The 19,781-nt window shown below is 38.5% G+C and overlaps 1 protein-coding gene across 1 annotated transcript; it reads left to right on the top strand.

Moving 5' to 3' along the window:
* The first annotated feature begins 4,878 nt into the window (after positions 1-4,878).
* On the top strand, positions 4,879-19,781 carry TDO2 (tryptophan 2,3-dioxygenase). Its single transcript, XM_030564311.1, has 12 exons — positions 4,879-4,945; positions 5,329-5,434; positions 8,963-9,053; positions 10,120-10,190; positions 12,746-12,873; positions 14,619-14,805; positions 15,101-15,208; positions 16,313-16,424; positions 16,750-16,807; positions 17,200-17,279; positions 17,992-18,082; positions 19,628-19,781. Exons 1-12 carry the CDS (start codon positions 4,911-4,913, stop codon positions 19,779-19,781), a joined length of 1,221 nt encoding a protein of 406 aa, XP_030420171.1. The 5' UTR covers positions 4,879-4,910.

The following is a 19,781-nucleotide window of genomic DNA, read 5'->3' as shown; positions in this document are numbered from 1 at the left end:
TTTACAGAAAGTAGCAATAATCAGTATTTTTTTCCCTCAAGTTAAACACAAAACTACTTCTAACCAGTCCTGCTGGAAAGGCTGAAATTGTGCATGAAACTTGGAGTATTTAATTACCAAAACTTCACTTCGGTGGTATTTCAGTTGAAGTCTGCAAAGAAATGGAAACTTACCTCTGAATGCAGAAGCAATCCTTTTCTATGTGTTACTATAATGACTGAGATGGGAGTAAATAATGTACAACCACTATTAAACTCCCTTTTCCTGCACCTCACCTTAACTCCTGTTCAAGTGCAGGCCAGAATTCTGTCTTTTCAGGACTTTCCAGAAAGTATTAGACAGGGGCAACCCCAGGCAATTGTTTTCAGAATGCTGCATTTCTATATTAGTAACAGCTCCTGTTCATCTTCAAAGAGAGGGTACCGCAAAATTTGCTAGTAAACAAATCTTTAATATGAACAAAGAAAAATATTGTAAACAATATTTTGAAATAACTGTTAAACAAAAACTATTAAGTTGTAATTCCAATATTTTTTCTAGATGGTTTTTGCATAAACTCTTTCTGCTAAGAATGTCAGACTTCTAGTTAAACCTCTATGTTTTACTTTAGCCAGCTGCAATAATCAGGGTGTGGGCAGTCATGCATAGTGGTTAGAGCAAGAGTCAGGCCTAATAGTCAGAAAGGGTTGCCAACACTGTATTTCAAAAAAGAAATGAAGATGAAATCACAGATGAGATGCGCAGGTCATGTCACCAGGATGTCAGATGAGAGACTGCCAAAGACCTTTTATGGTGAGCTAAAGGAGGGAAAGTGCTCTCCGGAGGCCAAAAGAAACATTCCAAAGTCTCCCTCAAGTTATGTTTGAGCATTTCAACATAGTGTTCCCAGAGTTTTGGGAAGATCTCGCTCATGATTGTTCTACCTGGTGAAGTCTCGTCCATACTGGAGCTACATGCTCTGAACATAGGAGAACTGCTGAGGCAGAGCAGAAGCGCTAGTAGCGTAAATCTCACAACAGCAGCATGTCCGCAGTTAGTCAAATAACCCATAGAGGCATTTCTTGTTCAGTGTGCCAGAGATAGCTCAAAGCTCAAATTGGCCTGAGCAGCTACTCACGTGTTCACAGAAACCAAACCAATCAGTGATGTCCTGGTCATCTTTGAACTTGGATAAACAACATTTCAAAAATAAGGGACTGTTTTCTTAGCACCTGTGCCCCCCCCTCCTCTCAATATTCTTATTCTTATTTGTTATTAAGAAGAAGAAGCACTCACCTACATTCACCAGAGGTATTTCTTGCTGCTTTTTGCAGCACTCAGTAACTCCTGATCTTATTATACAGAGATGAAGAAATAAGGGACATCCCTTGTAATAAGGGACTGTTGGCAACCCTAGTGAGAACGGATGGTCAAAACCAAAGACAGTGTCAGGTACAGGTCAAAGGTCAGAGAGAGTATCAGGTGCCAGGCCAGGGGTCAGAGCTAGTATCAGGGTAAGGCAGAGGAGCAGGGGCTCCAGTTGCTCAGAAAACTTCCTCTTTGGAAAAAGCCTTTCTACCATAAAAATGACATTTCCAACACTGACACCCCTCCACTTTTGAAGGATACAGTCTAGTTTGCTCATATCTCAAGTGAAACCAAGGGGAAACGTATCCATGTTCCTCTCATCACTATACTGGAATGTCAAAAGATTCACCTTTCAGCATAACGACTCAAGAGCAGGGAAGTGAAGTCATTGGCATCATCCCTAGAAATTGCACACCTAGCCAAGGAGTCAAATAAGGAAGGAGTTCTGCTGTCATACTGATTTTTAAACACCGTATGTGAGGGACCCACATATTAATGACTTTCTTATTCTAAATATTAAATCTAAATTTTCAAAAGTGAAGAATTATCCATGCAGCCACATGCACTAGGATTCATAAGACACATGTAGACTTAAGTTTTCAAAAGGTGCTAGTGATTTTGGCTGCCTCAGTTTTTGGCTACTCAATTTGATCCCCTCTAGAAGGGCCTCAATTTTTCAAAGTGCTGAGCATACTTCTTCTGAAAATCTAGCATCTTTAAAGTATGTCAACTTTGGCAACCAAAATCACTAGCTACTTTTGAAAATGTAGGCGTCTGTTTCTTCTGAATGTCAGTTCATGTGACTGCATGGATAGATCGGTGACAGCCAAGGGAGCTGAGTAAGACTAAGTGACTGTAATGACTATTGGTGCTCAGATTATTCTGTCATTCTGGGGTCTGATTGAACATCTTGTTGTTTTATTGGCTCTGGGAACCCCACACTTCTGCACTGATGCAGCAACATTGAATGTACAGACTGCAGAATTCTCATGTAGATGTTCTTAATATCAGCATGATGCACCTTAAGCATGATTAGGAGATTTTATTTGTGGTCCAGATAGCGCATGAGATGAACCATACATAGAGCCCTTTGGCCAATATCTTTGTGATCTTTTGAAGATGTTGAGAATAATTTTTTTGTATCACGTTGGACGTTTATATTTCATATTATTACATAACTGAGATCCTTGGCTGCTGGTGAAATAGTAGAGAAACTGCTGGAAGACGCAGATGTGAGGATACAGGACACTAGGCCATAGGTGACACGTGAGTCTTTTGTTTGGGGACGCTACTCCATACTTTTGCCTTATATTTACTAAACCAAATGATGTACAGGAAGACTCACGTGCAAAGGTGGCAGGCAGCCTGCTTTCCAAAGCTCATTTGAAATCTCTGGTAAATCAGTAGGTGTCAGATTTCAAATGCAGGGGCGGTGGCCAACTGCATAGGCAGCACCAAAGCCTCCCTCTGGAGCAGGAAGGCAGCCTGAGCCCATGAGTGGATGGCAAGGCCGAGGGCAGGCAGCAGGACAGGGGGGAGCCAGGCCACCCACCCAGCAAAGGCAGAAAAAGGAAGAGAGGCGCCCCCTGCCACAGCATGGAGTGTTGCTGAAAAGTGAAAAACAATGCAAATGATGAGCCTCCAAAGGGAGCCAACATGCATCCAGCATTTTTCCCCCTTCATGGCCAGCCTTTTTTTCCTGATTATTTGGGCAAATTATTTTGGGGAGGCTTAGCCTTTCCACGCTTCTTATATGTGCTGCCCATAACTAGGGCATTTGGAAACATGGTGAATTGAATGTTTTCCGAGCTATGCCACAGTGGAGCAGTATACAGACTAGCTACATGTTTGCTATTATTGGGAAGTGGAGGGTATTTCCCCCTTCGCACCTCAAAATTTGTTTGGCAACTTGTGGCAGGCACACTCCTGCTTCCATATGTCTCATCCAAAAGCATGGAGAAATGTATCCACCATTCTCACATTATTACACTGAAATGTCAAGAGTCACCTCTATAAACAAGAAAGTACGTGGCATCATCCCTCAAAAATACATACCTAGCTGAGGAGCCATATGGGGCCAGCAGTCAGAAGGAAATTATAAATCTTTGTCAGTGAAGCAACGGTGGTGTTCAGGGTACTGTGATATTTTCCATTTTCATTTAGTATGCTTTATGGGTGTTATCAAGGTGGTGGGAGTTCCCCCCCTTAAAGCTATTTGGGGCTCATCAGATGCCTAACCCTTTAAGATATTTTAAGCATTTTGGAGATGTCAGGAGGAATTTTCTTTGTGTTGCATCCTGTCTGACCTATACCTTATGTGATTGATTGTTCAGCTGTTGCTGAATCAGAAAAGAAAGTGTTCAGAGTACTGTGATGTTTTTTGCACTGCACCAGCAGAATGCCTCATCATTTCTGCTTGGTTGCTCCAGTCACTCAATCTTCTCTTTACATGGCTATTGTGTTTAAAGCACAATTTAGCCCTTTATTTGTAAAGACTTTAAAGTTACTTGATTTGGGAGCTTATATCTTCCATTACCACACGCCTCGGGCATGAAAATGTGTTAGTTCACAGGGGGAAGAGCAGCTGACGGCATCAGAGGGTTGTCATGAGGTATCAGAGGCAAACTCTGATGCTTAGGGGAGTGGCTGAAGTGTTTGCAATAAAACAGAACATTGATAATGTTTCTCTTGAAAATCCTGGCAACTTGGGGGCACAGAGGAGAAAGAGCCATATCTCAGCTACTCCAACATGTGTGTCAGTTACTCCATTGTGGGTTAAGCTGATGATTAAACAGAAATGAGTAACCATTGTCAACAAATATGAATGGAATTTTTACATGAGAATATAGTTCAAGAGTTAAGAAACCCTAGTATATGTAACCCCCTGGGAAGTTATCTGCTCTATGAGAATTTACATGGATATTTATTAATGAAATAATTGTTTTGCTTTTAATTGGTGTGACTGTGTAAGTAATCTTTAAAAAAAAATTTTTTTGGAGTTAATTCCAGAAGGGCTTCAGGCCACCTTTGGGATTTAGTCTGTCTCTGCCCAATACAGACTTCACTCATTTTTCATCAAAAGTGCCTTGAAATTTTGACTTTAGGGTTTAAAGATTGCAATCCTGTTTCAGTAATCCATGAGATTCAATATTTAGAGCCATACTCTGCCCTTGACTCATGCACACAATTACCATTGATTTTTTTTTATTTGTATTAGTTTTGATCCCAGAGTATGTGCCTCCCTGAAAATGACCAAGGTCAGAAGAACTTTAGTGAAAGCTGTGCACAGTACATGACATTTGACCAACGTGAGCATTGCAACTCTTTTTGTTTTGGGTGACTCAACTAACTGAACAGCCAATAAAACAAATACTTACTGAGGTTTGTGTCTGGGTAGCTTCTGTAATTATTACTGAATGATGGGGATTGGCAGATGGAGTAGTAGGGGATTGGCCAGTACACTAAGATCAGGTTACATAAAAGGCAACTGCAGCAGGTTTGTGAATGTTGGTAGAATATATCCCTGGGGAACATTGCTCAGCGAGTTACTGGATTCTGGAGCCATGAGTGGGTGCCCGTTTTGGGGGAACAAATATCAGTGAGTATATTTCTCTATTTACTGAATAATGTCAGTTAACATGATAGATACAATGTGAACATTAAATGTAAAATTCAAAAGGAGGATATTAATCAACTACCAAGGTTTAAATAACTATATAGACAATACTAATGAAGGGAGCTGGACTAAGAACTCTTTTGAGCATTGGCTATTGGGATATACTAGATATGAAAGGACCTAGATACTATAGTGATATGTGTGCTATAAAGATTGAAGCTAGATACATGCTGTTTATTTTGCTTATCACATATGTTCATGAAACTGAGTGACCAAAGCAGATCAGTGCTTGAATTTTAGGCACAATTATTTCTCTGACATTTTTAGCTCTGTTATTTTCTTTAGTAATTTTCTTTTATTCCTAGATTTAATTTTAATAAACTGTCTTTGGAAGATGAGGAAGAAAACAAGTCACAAGAAGGGCTGAATAAAGCCAGCAAAGGTGGACTTATCTATGGCGACTATCTACATGTAAGTGTGAAGATTAGATTATGTTACTGCCCTGATGCCTGTTACAATTTGAGATGTTGACGAATGGCATTTTCCTTTCCCTCCCTCTGCCAGCGAAGGCCAACAATCAAGGCAAGTCCTTCTGATCCCTGTTCCACTCCCAGCTTTCAGGATGTATCCACAGGCAACTATATCTCTTGTCATTTGAGTTAAACAAGCTCCCACCCCAGATTCCATGACAGCTCACATACCTGTTAATGTCAATGGGATGCTTGATTATTTTTTAACTTGTTGAGGAAACAAGTTGGATTTTGTTGTTTAGACAGGAATTATTTTTAGTCCTGCAGCTAAATTGTGAATGGAGAAGGGCTGAAGTAGAGAGTTACACTGAGATGCATATAACACATCACCTTGATAAATCACAGCAAAGCAGAAGATTCATTGTTTTGGCAGATGGTTAACCAGGGCAAACTCTCAGTATGCTCAGCAGGGGCTCTGCAGTTCTCATTAGCCATTGTGTTTAAATCCCTGTGCTGTAATCTGAAAAAAAAATACATCTAAGGGTATGTCTACATCTAAAATTTTGCAGCGCTGGTTGTTACAGCTGTATTAGTACAGCTGTATAGGGCCAGCGCTGCAGAGTGGCCACACTTACAGCAACCAGCGCTGCAAGTGGTGTTAGATGTGGCCATACTGCAGCACTGTTGGGCGGCTTCAAGGGGGGTTCGGGGAACGCGAGAGCAAACCGGGGAAGGAGACCAGCTTTGCCGCGGTTTGCTCTCGCGTTCCCCGAACCCCCCTGCAAACCGCAGGGAAGGAGACCTGCTTGATTACCAGAGGCTTCCTCAGGTATGCTGGGATACCTGCTTATTCCACGGAGGTCAAGAAAAGCGCTGGTAAGTGTCTACACTTGATTACCAGCGCTGGATCACCAGCGCTGGATCCTCTACACCCGAGACAAAACGGGAGTACGGCCAGCGCTGCAAACAGGGAGTTGCAGCGCTGGTGATGCCCTGCAGATGTGTACACCTCCTAAGTTGCAGCGCTGTAACCCCCTCACCAGCGCTGCAACTTTGTGATGTAGACAAGCCCTAAGTGTCTGTAAAATGTTGTAAATTTAGCTCATGGACCTAGTTCTTTCATCAGTTGCACTGATGTAAGCCGAAATAAGTTTAGTTACTCTAGACTTAAACAGAATTTGTCCTAATATTTGCATAATTAATTAATTACATTTAAAAACAACCTTCATTAAAAGAACCATGTCAAGCACTCAGAATTTAGGAAATGCCAGTAATAAGATTCCCAGGCAACTTTGATTCAGCGCGCTTGTGTATCTGCATACAATACAGTCTTTAATCAGATGATCACCAGAGCATTTTTTCTACAGGACTTCTGCCTCACTGAAAGTGAATTTCATTCACATATGATTTATAGACTACATTAGCTATTTTCCTTTCCCATCCCTTCCTTATCTTATTTAAGAAAAAGCAAATGAAAAAGCTGTTCAAATGGCTTTCTGAACTATACTGCCTGAAAGAATGCACAAGTATCTGACAGTCAATAGATGGCTAGATTTTGCCATTTTTCTTCATGTTACAGATTAACAGATTTTAAAACCACAAGCAACCTTTGTGATCATCTAATCTGGCCTCCTGCATAACACAAACAATTTCCCTGAATTAATTCCTGTTTCAAGTTCAATAGTAGTGGTTGAACTAGAGCATATCTTTTAGAAAAACAGCCTATCTTAATTTTAAAACTTCTAGTGATGGAGAAAATATCACAACCCTTGGTAATTTGTTCCAGTGATTTAATTGTTCTCACTGTTGAAAAATTGTGCTTTATTTCTCATATGAATTTGTTGAGCTTTAGCTTTCAGACATTGGATCTTATTATAGTTCTGTCTGCAGGACTGAAGAGCCCTCTACCAAATTTCTGTTCCTTATGTAGATATTTAGAGTGTGACCAAATCACCCCTTAACATTCTCTTTGATAAACTAAATAAACTGAGCATCTAGACTTCCAGTATCTCATAATTAGGGCCATACCAAATTCATGGTCCATTTTGGTCAATTTCACAAGCATAGGATTTAAAAAATAATAAATTTCATGATTTCAGATATTTAAATCTGAAATTTCATGGTGTTGTAATTGTAGGGGTCCCGACTCAAAAAGGAGTGGGGGGGTCGCAAGGTTATTGTGTATGTGGGGGGGGGGCTTTGCAATACTGCTACCCTTACTTCTGTGCTATTGCTGGCAGTGATGCTCTACCTTCAGAGCTGGGCAGCTGGAGAGCGGCAGCTGCTGGCCAGGTGCCACCCTTGCTTATGCACTGCTGCTGGCAGAACACTGTCTTAAGAGCTGGGTGCCTGGCTAACAGGCATTGCTCTCTGGCCACCTAGCTCTGAAGACAGTGCAGAAATAAGGGTGGCAATACCAGGGGTGGCTCCAGGCACCAGCGCAGCAAGTGTGTGCTTGGGGTGGCAAGCCGCAGGGGTGACCTGCTGGTCACCATGACGGCAGCAGTCAGGCTGCCTTTGGCAGCATGCCTGCGGGAGGTCCGCCGGTCCCACGGCTTCGGTGGCAATTCGACGGCAGGTACGCCGAAGGTGCAGGACCAGTGGACCTCCCGCAGGTACACCGCCGAATCTGTGTTACCAGCGGACCTCCTGCAGGCATACCGCTGAAAGCCACCTGACTGCCGTGCTTGGGGTGGCAAAATACATAGAGCCATCCCTGGGCAACACCGTGAACAACCCCCCCCTTAAATAACCTTGTGATCCCCCCTTCAACTGCCTTTTGGGTCAGGACCCCCAATTTGAGAAACGCTGGTCTCCCCCATGAAATCTGTATAGTATAAGGCAGGGGTAGGCAACCTATGGCGCATGTGCCGAAGGCGGCATGCAAGCTGATTTTCAGTGATACTCACACTGCCTGGGTCCTGGCTACCAGCCGGGGGGCCTCTGCATTTTAATTTAATTTTAAATGAAGCTTCTTCTACATTTTAAAAACCTTATTTACTTTATATGCAACAATAGTTTAATTATATATTTTAGACTTACAGAAAGGGACCTTCTAAAAACGTTAAAATATATTACTGGCATGTGAAACCTTAAATTAGAGTGAATAAATGAAGACTCGGCACACCACTTTTGAAAGGTTGCCAACCCCTGGTATAAGGTAAAAGCACATAAAAGAACAGATTTCAGGGAGGAGACCAGATTTCACAGTCCATGATGCATTTTTATGACCATGGATTTGGTAGGGCCCTTCTCATAAGGTATGTTTTCCAAATAGTACTTTACTCCAAATAGCCCTATGGAAGGTGGGAGAATCATATTTCTTTCATCTACTTCCAGATATAAACAGAAAAAAATCAATGGATTGGCTTACTATTAAAATGAAGAATAAATAAAGACCTGTTAGTTTTTTTTGTTTGTTTGTTTAGTGTTTTTTTTTTGTAATATTCACATAAGTTCCCATCAAGATCATTTTGTCCAAAACCAACAGTGGAGTTTGAGATTATTACAAAAATTCTTTCTTTTAAAGCTGGACAAAATATTGAATGCTCAGGAGCTGCAGAGTGAAAAAAAGGGAAACAAGATCCATGATGAGCATCTTTTCATTGTGACTCATCAAGGTAAGCTGCAGGACAGAAAAAGGTTATTGTTTGATGCAATCACACCATTTGTTTGTTTGGAGCTAAAACATGCAGTACAGAAATTGTTTTGAGTTACATGAATACCAGCTTTCTCTCCCATTCCCATGACAACACAGTATTTGTGTGTGTGTGTGTGAGTCCATAATCCATATTTGAAGAGTTTTAGTAGAGAATGAGAATACCCTTCCACATAATTAATTATAAACAGAAGAATCAGGGGCGGCTTCAGGCACCAGTGCAGCAAGTGTGTGCCTTGGGCAGCAAGCTGTGGGGAGCAGCGTGCTGATTGCTGTGAGGGTGGCTTTCAGGCTGCCTTTGGCGGCATGCCTGCGGGAGGTCTGCCGGTCCCGTGGTATCAGCAGTAATTCAGTGGTGGGTACACCGAAGGCGTGGGACCGGTGGACCTCCCGCAGGCATTCCACTGAAAACCGCCTGACTGCCGTGCTTGGGGCAGCAAAATACATAGAGCCACCCCTGATAAGAATGGAGATGGCTTAGTGACCTAAGTCTCAGGTTTAGAACACCTAGACTCCTCTGAACTAGTTGTGGTGGAGCAGATTCAGCCCTCTAAAATAGTAGATTGAGTACTATGCTGTTTACTGTATTTGGGTCTCTTTTAGATGACATCCTAAAACTGAGGTTCCATCTTATCTGTTTGGACATTACACATCCCATGGTGCTTTGTGTAAGAGAACTGGTTTGTCTTGGTAGCCTGGCCAGGTTTTCCCCTCTGCCCAACTGTTGTTAATATATGCCACCCTAAAGTTCTAAAAGTGAATATACTGTAATTAGTTCTGGTAACAGTCTCAGGTGCTAAATTATTCCATGCAACAATGGTCTGAAGAAGGGAAAGATTCTTTAAACAGCAGGCACATTTGTAAATCAGTATTTCTTACACCCCAATCACATGGAAATAGAACATTATTTTTAAATTAAGGTTTAACAATAAATTTGGAAATTAACCTCCTAATCTACTTGCCTAACTTCTTTCTACATACCAGCAATGCCAATGAAATTAACACTAGCAATGCCTTTCTTATTGCAGCTTATGAACTTTGGTTTAAGCAGATTCTGTGGGAACTGGACTCAGTTCGGGTGATCTTTCAGAATGGTCGTGTAAGTTATGTGCAAATATTTATCGTATGAAAATCCAAGCCTCTTTCTGAAAGTTTGATTTTTACCAAATCAACACATACCCCCAAAATGAGACTTAAGGCTGAAATTCAGGTCTTTAGTGACACCATTTTGCCATTATGATAGTCCACATATTTTGATCTGTAAAATCATGCACTGTTCTGAGGACTATATCCTCTAAAGTAACTGACCACACAGATCACTCTTCAGGAGCAATTGCTTTGGCCAAACTTCTCAAAAGCTCTGATGATGGCTATCTGTGTGGTTTGCAAATACTAACCTAGAATTATTTTACTGCCAAAAAAGGATGGCTAGGAGAAAATTATATATAATACACTAGAGAATTTTTCCCTGTTTTATAGACAAGCAATTTTATACACTGATGTTTAAAAAAATATTAAATATTTTGCATAAGTGGACCAGAAAATTCAGAGGTAAGGGACACTTTCAACATACAAATAATAATTTTAAATAACTTATATTTTCAAAAAATCACTGTCTTATTGGCTATCTATCTGCCTATATTTTTTAAAAAATATAAATTATTTAAAATTATTATTTGTATATTGAAAGTGTCCCTTACCTTTCAATTTTCTGGTCCAGTCATGCAAAATATTTATTGTGGTTTTTTTAATCCATCAGTGTATAAATTGCTGGTAAATAAAGTAGTAAAAATTCTCTAGTATTTGGATGTGATTTGATGAAGCTGGTGAGGAATTATCAAATCAACAGCAGATGCTTATATGATGAAACCTGAAAAAAAAAACGTGAATATTTTGAAGATTTATTAACACTGCCCAAAGTGAAATTCTTAATACACTTATGAATTGTAATGACAAAGTCTTGAGTTTCCTGCGATGTGTTGTCAATCAGAGGTGGCTGGCTGTATGTGATTTTAATAATAAACTGATAGTTGTAAATGAAAATCCAGCACTTGTGGATACGTAGCATTGTTTGGAAGTAGACCTGGTAGTAAAATGTGGAAAAAATGATGCAAAAAGTTTAATGAAAAATTAATTCCCTTTTTTCCCCTGAAATTTAGTATGTTGATTATTTTTGTTGAAATCTGAAATTCAGCAAAATTCCAACCATCTCTAAAATGGGATATGTTTCTCCATGAAAGTAATATTTTTATTGAAATGTAATTTAAAATGTTGAAAAATTGAAATTCAGAAACCAGTGGGAGGATTATGAAAAAGATTAAAATGTAGCATTTTCATCCATCCTTTGATATTTCTTGGTTGTGCTCATTGACTGCCTTAGCAATCTCAAGTGGAATCCTGAAGGCAATGGACGTGTTGACACAGAGTTGGCTTGGGAACTGCAGTTCCTTCCCCACTCACTTTTCCTGCTTCTTCCTTTATTCCCCCCTTCTGCTTGCTAGCAAGCATCTTCTCAGCTGTGCCACACCACTTTCTTAGCCACATTATCTCTCCTGCTTCCTCTGGCCTGCTTCTCCACTGTCTCTAATTGAATTACACTGGATGACTTTGGCCTAGAATTTCAACTCTCAGTTTTCAGAGTGGTAGCCATGTTAGTCTGTAACAGCAAAAACAACAAGGAGTCATTGTGGCACCTTATGGATTAACACATTTATTTGAGCATAAGTTTCGTGGGCTAAAACCCACTTTATCGGATGCATGGAGTGGAAAATACAGTAGGAAGATATATATATAGCAGTACGTGAAAAGATAGGAGTTGTCTTACACAGTGCGGGAGTTGAGACAAATCAATTAAAGTGGGCTAGTAGCACCAGGATGAAAAATCACTTTTGTTGTGGTAATCAGAGTGGCTCATTTCAAACAGTTAACAAGAAGGTGTGAGAACAGTAGAGGCAAATTAGCATGGGGAGATTAGTTGTTTTTTTTAGTTCTTGTAGTGACTCATCCACTCCCAATCTTTATTCAGGCCTAATTTGATGGTGTCCAGTTTGCAAATTAATTCCATTTCTGCAATTTCTCATTGGAGACTGTTTTTGAAGTGTATTTTTTTTGAACACTTGCCACTTTTAAGTCTGTTATTGAGTGTCCAGGAAGGTTGAAGTGTTCTCCTACTGGTTTTTGAATGTATAATTCTTGATGTCTGATCTGTGTACTGTTATATATATCTTCCCTACTGTATTTTCCACTCCATGCATCTGATGAAGTGGGTTTTAGCCCATGAAAGCTTATGCCCAAGTAAATTTGTTAGTCTATAAGGTGCCACAACTCTTTCAGTAACTTTTTGAGTTAAAAACATGAGAAAAATAACTCCTTTATAACTGACCCAGTTAGAACGAGTAAGCAGCCAGAGCAAAAAGCCCTCATAGTTGATCTTTTAAGTATATTTAAAGCCTAAAAAATATTATTTTAATTATGTGCATTAGTCTACATTAAATACAAAACTTTGCTATTGATTTTTACATGGAATACACTGAGATACTGCAGTGATGGGTAAATAACACCCTAAAAAAGATTGATAGGTAGAACACACAGGTATTAAATGGCATATTGGCTCATCATTCTCAATCTGGTCATAAATATTTCTTTTCTAATAAGGTGAGAGACGAGAGAAATATGCTCAAGGTCGTTGCTCGAATGCACAGAATTTCAATGATCCTTAAATTACTTGTGGAGCAATTTTCAATTCTAGAAACTATGACTGCATTGGACTTCTTTGATTTCAGGTAAATATTATTTATTGATTAACATCAATGTTTATGTAAAGGTCCTCACTAGAGCGAACAGTGTGGTTTCCAGGACTTTCAGAAATGAAAGCGTGAGCCTCTACCACTCAGCTAAAGAACTAAATCAGTTAGGTCAGCACAATAAGTGTGTATTTGAAAGAGAAGCAGCTGTACTAATAAAAGATAAAGGTCAATAATGGTCTCTAACTTGATTGCAAGTCCAGTGTATTCTGAGGTTTTTAAACAGATGTTTGTCTTAATTATTTGTATGTGACTTTGCTAGCTGAGATCACCACTACAAAACTATAATAACAGTATGTAAATAACCAAAATGTCCTGTCATTCGGTAATGCCAAGTTAAGACTTAGCAATTTCTTTACACTATTCACAGCCACTTGTTCTCTGCAACATTTTATGTCAATTCATAAACTTGTGTGGGTGAGATAAACCCACGCTCCACATCTAGAGCATGAGCTAGATGTTTTAACCCATTGCTTCTGGGGCTTCACACATCTAAATTTCATAAGGTTTGCAGTGGTCCTTGATCACTGAAATATCATGTTCCCCAAGCCTGTGGGAAGCAGCATGTTGCTGTCAGGTTTTTGCCACCAACCCTCCATCTCTCTTCACTTCCCCGTTTCCCCACCAGGAATTTCTCCTCTCCATCTACCAGTAGAAGCAGACAGTATTGCCTGGAAGCTTGTATACCTCTTTCTGGCTGCTGGCCTGGCTTCTGAGATCCATCTGCCTGTCTCATTTCCAGGAAAGAACTCCTAATTCTTTCACGCCCAAGTTCCACTATTGCTCCATGCACCCCCATTCCTAACTTTCCTGTGGTTTCCACTTGGGTCACCTGTGGTCATGTCATCCAGCTCCCATCCCCTCATGGATCCTTTTGGCAACCTATATATTTGCCTTCTAATTCTCCCTAATTCTCTTCATAATACCCCAGAAAACATCACTCATGGTCCTTAAAGGTTGCCATAATCCTTTTTTCCCATTTTTAAATTAAAAAAAAAAAACAGGGAGAGAGAGAGAAAATAAGTGGATTAACCATGTATTTTGAGAGATTCTCAATTGAAATGTTCAGAAATGTATTATTGTATAATAGGCAATTATACAACCAAGTCAACGAGTTTCAATTCCATTATTATAACCACAGTATCCCTTATTTTTGAACCACTAAATTTGCCAGGGAATGGGAATCATGGCTATCCTTATTAATTAGTTCTTCCAACTTGCCAACATGGTTTAATTTTACATCAGTCCCACATAACAAAAACTAGCTATGATGACACCGACACCTTATCCTTTTGTCCAGAAAAAACCCCTGACACAAAATTGTTCTGATCTATGGAATAATTTAAATACCAATAAACGTATCATAGTTTATTTTAATTTTAATGACTCAAGACACCTTTCTTAATACCTGTTTGGCTATGTATGTTTAGAAATAAATTAATATTCATATTAAATTTCCTTCTGAACATGTTTTTTTTAAAATATTGATTTCAATATATAATTTGCTGTTATTTACTTAAAAATAAAGAAATCAGATTTTCATTGTGATATCTGGGTTGCAACAAAGGAAATGTCAATGTTGTGGTTTTTCTGAGCATTTGTTTGATATGCTTTTAAAGTTGGAAATGTCTATATATATATATTTAGTTATGGATAGGAAAACCACAATATACCCTTATTTTTGAAATAATATGTTATTACTCTATCTTTTTCCATACCCAAAGAGATTACTTAAGCCCAGCATCAGGTTTTCAGAGCCTGCAGTTTCGCCTATTAGAGAATAAGATTGGTGTCCCACAGAGCCTGAGAGTCCCTTATAACAGAAGGCATTACCGTGACAACTTCAAGGGACATGAGAATGAACTGCTGCTTAAATCAGAGCAGGAGCCAACACTTCTGCAGTTAGTGGAGGTAAGTGTTTAAATGTAGACCTGCCCTATTTTAAATTAATATTCTTACCCAATTTTTGGAAGGAGAAATTGATTGAGAATTCCCAGTTTCTCAAAGGTATTTAGGCATTTTATTGAAATCAAAGCGAGTGAGATCCCTAAACACTTTTTGGGCTGATGTGACTTGTCTAGATCTACAGAGGGAGTCAATGTTAGATGGGATTAGAAGTGGGGAGTTTGTCTTCCAGCTGTAGGATCATTTAAGAGTAACTCATGATCTGTATCACCTATTTGCTTTATGTTATTTTATTTTTAAGGCATGGCTAGAAAGAACACCAGGACTAGAACCAGAAGGATTTAATTTCTGGGGAAAATTGGAAGTGAATGTTTTAAAAAGTCTAGAAAAGGAACTGGCAATGGTTCAGGTAAGTTATGTGTCCTTAGTCTATCAATAAGCATAAGATATGTGATAAAAGAAGATCCTGCCATTTTAGTTTAACATTTTAACCCAATCACTGTTCCTTTCCGTTGGTTCATTCAGTCTTAAACAAACTTTGTTTTTAAAGAGCAATGGAACTATGCACTTGTTTCAGGCATATATGGACCAGTTTATAATTTGACTTCTAAAACGTGTGCTATTTGAGTGATTTTTTGTTTGCAAAAAACAAGGTTGAAATCCTGACTCCAGTGAAGTCAATAAGAGTTTTGCCATTGACTTCATTGGGGCCAGAATTTCACCCCAGGCACTTGAGTTTGAAGATCAAAGTGCAACTCTTATAAGAACAAGCCCATGGGAATCCCTATGGAAGGAAATGTTTGCATACACCATTGTGAGATGGAACTGTGCTGTTTCACGTAGCTTTACTAAATGGTATATATGGGTTTGACAAGAAGGGATTTCCGCATGCTGATATTGAACTTATTGAACTATATATGAATATTAGCAGGAGAAGAATGTTTTGCTTTTAAAAACAATCATTTAGTTGCTCAGGAGGACAAAAAATATCCAGATGTGAGTGATTATGTATCTAAAAAAATGCTCTCATGAATTTTGAGGATTGAATTTCTTTAATTCAAATCACATTTTTAATGAAAAAATAATTCTATATTTAAAATCTGGGAAATTTTGACCAGCTCTAAGATTAATATCTTTCTAAATGTTGGGTTTCTTTTTCTTTCTTCATTCAAATGAAGAAACTATAAAATCAGACTTCTAAGAACTTAAGGACAGATTTTTTAAAAAAAGAATTAATTATGTAATTGTGTTCCCGTCTTGTGCTTGCATTGATCTCAACTAGGTATGAAAACTGGCTAACTGATGTGGTGATTTAGGTACATTTGTGCATGCAGTGGTTGTAATAATTGCATTTTGCATAGGCAATGGTACATCTAACTTGTTTGAAAACATGGTCCTCACACAAAATGTGTAAATTCATAGTAGTATGATGCTGAAAATTGCAACTGTTAATAAATAATTCAAAAAGTGTAGGCCTCTTCTAAAAATAATTATTTTGTTTTCTATTTTAAAGGCCAAACAAGAGTCAGAGGAAAAAGAGGACCTACTGGCTGAACTTCAAAAACAAAAAGAGGTTCTGATTTCATTATTTGATGAAAAACGCCATGAACATCTTCTTAGTAAAGGTAGGTTTATGTTCACATCTAGAAAAAGGTAGTTTGATAACAGTAACTGGAAACTTTGTGAAAAGAAGTTTAAAAATACAAGGAAGAAAGTTACCTTAGAAAGTTACTTGTGATTTGCTTTTTTTTAAATCTTGAGTTTTATGATGATTTGGCTATTTTCCAGATAATGGTGGAATTCAGTATACAGCTACTTTTGAAGCAACTCTGATAGCTAAACACTATAATGTATACTTTTTTCCTACCATATATTTTTGTATACTATAGTGGACTCTGGACATTTGTAGGAATATTAACTCAAAAACTAATAAAATTTTTAATTTTGCAGGAGAAAGAAGACTCTCTTATAAAGCATTGAAAGGAGCTTTAATGATCTACTTCTACAGGTACAATAAGGCGATATTTCTGCAAGATTTAGTGGGAATGTTGACAAAAGGAAGAAGTCAAGGGTAGATGACGTATTATACACCAAAAATTGTGGATGTACACAATTTGTGATTTGTTGAATAGCTATTCTAAATCATATACTGTACTTTAGCAGGGTCCTTAAATTCTCCTAAGGCCAAATTGCTATAAATATGGAACAAAATGCAACTCACATTTTAGGAGAATGAAAGAACCTATTAGAATACTGATTTTTGTATTGGTAGAAGAAATGTAGGGGGAAAAATTACCGAAGTCAGTGCTACGCACACTTGAAGTGGTACTTTGACAAACATAAGAAAATATCAGTAAGGTAATAACAACTTTCTTTGTGTCTTGTATTTCATTTTTCAAGAGAGGAGCCTCGCTTTCAGGTTCCCTTTCAGCTTATTACTTCTCTCATGGATATTGATATACTCATGACCAAATGGAGATGTAAGTTTGCCCTTCTTTATTGTAGTAGTATCTCTTTCAGGTACAAGATTATTTTTCCCTTTATTACTATAGTTGTGACCAAGGTGTGTTCAGTTAGAATTCAGAAGACCTCCTCCCATTCTTATTCTAAGGACAACTGCTTTTGCTTTGATCTGGAGGGCAAGTGTGACACCTCCTTATGTTGATGCATGTACATGGAAAAGCCATTGCTTTCCTTTTGAAACTAAACCTATCACCTCCATGATGTGCCTAAAATTGGGACAACATCTTTTTATCTAGGAGAACTACTGTATATTCCCCAGATTCTCCCCACACCTCATGACTCTTCTCTATCCAAACATGCTTTGCACTCTCTTACCCTCTGTCTATAAAACAGGGTGAAACATGTTGCAATCTATGGGACGACAGTTAACAGTATTCCTTACTCAATATGCAGTATGCTGAAGAGTGATAAAGTCTCCTTGATGACCTAGTGGGTCACCCTCTCTATGACCTTTATCTCTGATGTCCCAGGAAAATGGTCATAAGCATTCCCCTGAACCTGAGAACCTCACATGAAACTGATACAATACAACTTGCTATCTGGCCAGCTTTAACTGGCATTTCAGTGGTCAACATCATTACAACCAAACCTTTGTTTGTATCCTAAAGCAGCAATTTAATATAAAAAATAAGTTATAAATGCCAAATTCTGTTGATTTCTGTTGCTTAGACAACCATGTCTGCATGGTGCACAGAATGATTGGCAGCAAGGCTGGCACTGGAGGATCATCAGGCTATCAGTATTTGCGCTCAACAGTGAGGTAAGCATGAAGAAAAAATATTTAAACTTCACAATATTATTCTTTACCACTCCTTAATCTGCATACAGTATCTTACGTTAATATGAATAATACTTTTCATTTAGTCATATCCAGGTAAAAAGTATTTTAATGTTAGTGAAAGATTCCAGAAAAAAGAGCATAGCCTCAAACTTACTGACAATAAGCAATTAATATTACATAACCAGTGTCTACCGACACTTTGAACATTGGTGTCTTTATATAAATAGCTGTGTTTAAATGGTGACCTTTTATCTTAAAAGCTAAACTATTCTTTGAATTTAGGGACCGGGAACACTTGAACATATGCTGGTAAAAGCCATTAGCTTTACTGTTTATAGCTTTTCAGTTCCTTTTTGTGTTTTGTCAGTCAACTTGTGAGAGAGAAGGTTTTGTTTTGGTTTTTTCCCCAAGTGACAGGAGGGGATAGTCACAGAAGTCAATGCAGATGTGAAGATTGGTTTATTACAATAATTGAGAGTGGGAGGAGTGTCTAATTAACCAGTTAGAGTTGTCATCCTTCAGAATTGTTGGTCTTTCCTGCTGTGCAAGGCACAGATGATCATGGATCTTGGCTCCATGTTTCACTCCAATTCTCCAGTGCAGCACTTCAGATGGAAAACTAGCTTCCTGCCTGTTGCGTCCATCATAAGAGCAACTGAATAGGGCTGGAAGCTTCAGCCTCGCCTAGCTCTCTCTCATTCTGGAATATGTACAGTTTCAGTCATTTAATATTTTCTAATATTCAGTCAGTCAACCTTGAAGCTTACATTTGTATCTACACCTTGACGGTTGAATTTTGTGCCTGGAGAGCAAAATGCAAAAAACACTTTGGATTGTTTGATGCATACATTAAAACATCTCTTCATCTAGCTGGAATCTTTTTGGTTTTTTTTTTTGTTTTTTTGATGGACGGTATTATGCAACTAGTAGTTTCAAACACTGTTGCTTTTGGCAACTGCTCTAATATTAATTTAGCTCACTCCCCTGAATTATGTTTGAGATAATTATCTGTAATTTTCATCAAACTGTCAAAGTAGAAATACACCAGGTTTGGGATTTTAGTACAAATGTAACTTGGGCTAGGGTTACAAAATGCTCTTAGGCTTTTCAGTGAACCTAAATTTCAAGCCTAAATCAGCTAATGACTGTGAGTAGAAGCCATGAAAAAAACATGGTTTTGACCCGAAGGCAGTTTTGGGTGAGTCTCACTTAGTGGCTCATTTAAGAATGAAAAATCATAGAGATTGAAACCACATGAATCCAAATCAACTTTGTGTCCTTCAGCTCTAGTCTGAACTGCCACACTTGGTGGAAAGAATCTGAAATCATTACTAGTGGATGTTTTCAATTAGAAGATCATCGGGGTTGGCTTGTGCAGTATATCATTCAAACACATTGGGAGTCCCCAGGACCTTTTGTAATGTAATTTGATAGATCTGAACCAAGATCAGGCTTTGTAGAGGCCAATTATGGCATCTCTAGGCTACCATATTAAAGTTAATGCATCTGATTTTATTTTTTCAGTGACAGGTACAAGGTGTTTGTAGATTTGTTCAACCTCTCAACTTTTTTGGTGCCGAGACACTGGATACCAAAGATGAACCCAACTATTCATAAATTCCTTTACACAGCAGAATATTGTGACAGCTCCTACTTTAGTAGCGATGATTCAGATTAA

This window comes from Gopherus evgoodei, chromosome 5, assembly GCF_007399415.2.
Source record: "Gopherus evgoodei ecotype Sinaloan lineage chromosome 5, rGopEvg1_v1.p, whole genome shotgun sequence".
NCBI classification, from domain to species: domain Eukaryota; kingdom Metazoa; phylum Chordata; order Testudines; family Testudinidae; genus Gopherus; species Gopherus evgoodei.
This window is presented reverse-complemented; position numbering and strand designations above follow the sequence as displayed.

What these genes read in the sequence shown, in the direction of transcription:
- TDO2 (XM_030564311.1), top strand. Translation starts at nt 4,911, where the DNA reads ATGAGTGGGTGCCCGTTTTGGGGGAACAAATATCA. An exon ending in TTTTGGGGGAACAAATATCA is followed by an intron (nt 4,946 to 5,328) that starts GTGAGTATATTT and finishes TTTTATTCCTAG; the next exon opens with ATTTAATTTTAATAAACTGT. An exon ending in TTAATGATCTACTTCTACAG is followed by an intron (nt 16,808 to 17,199) that starts GTACAATAAGGC and finishes TCATTTTTCAAG; the next exon opens with AGAGGAGCCTCGCTTTCAGG.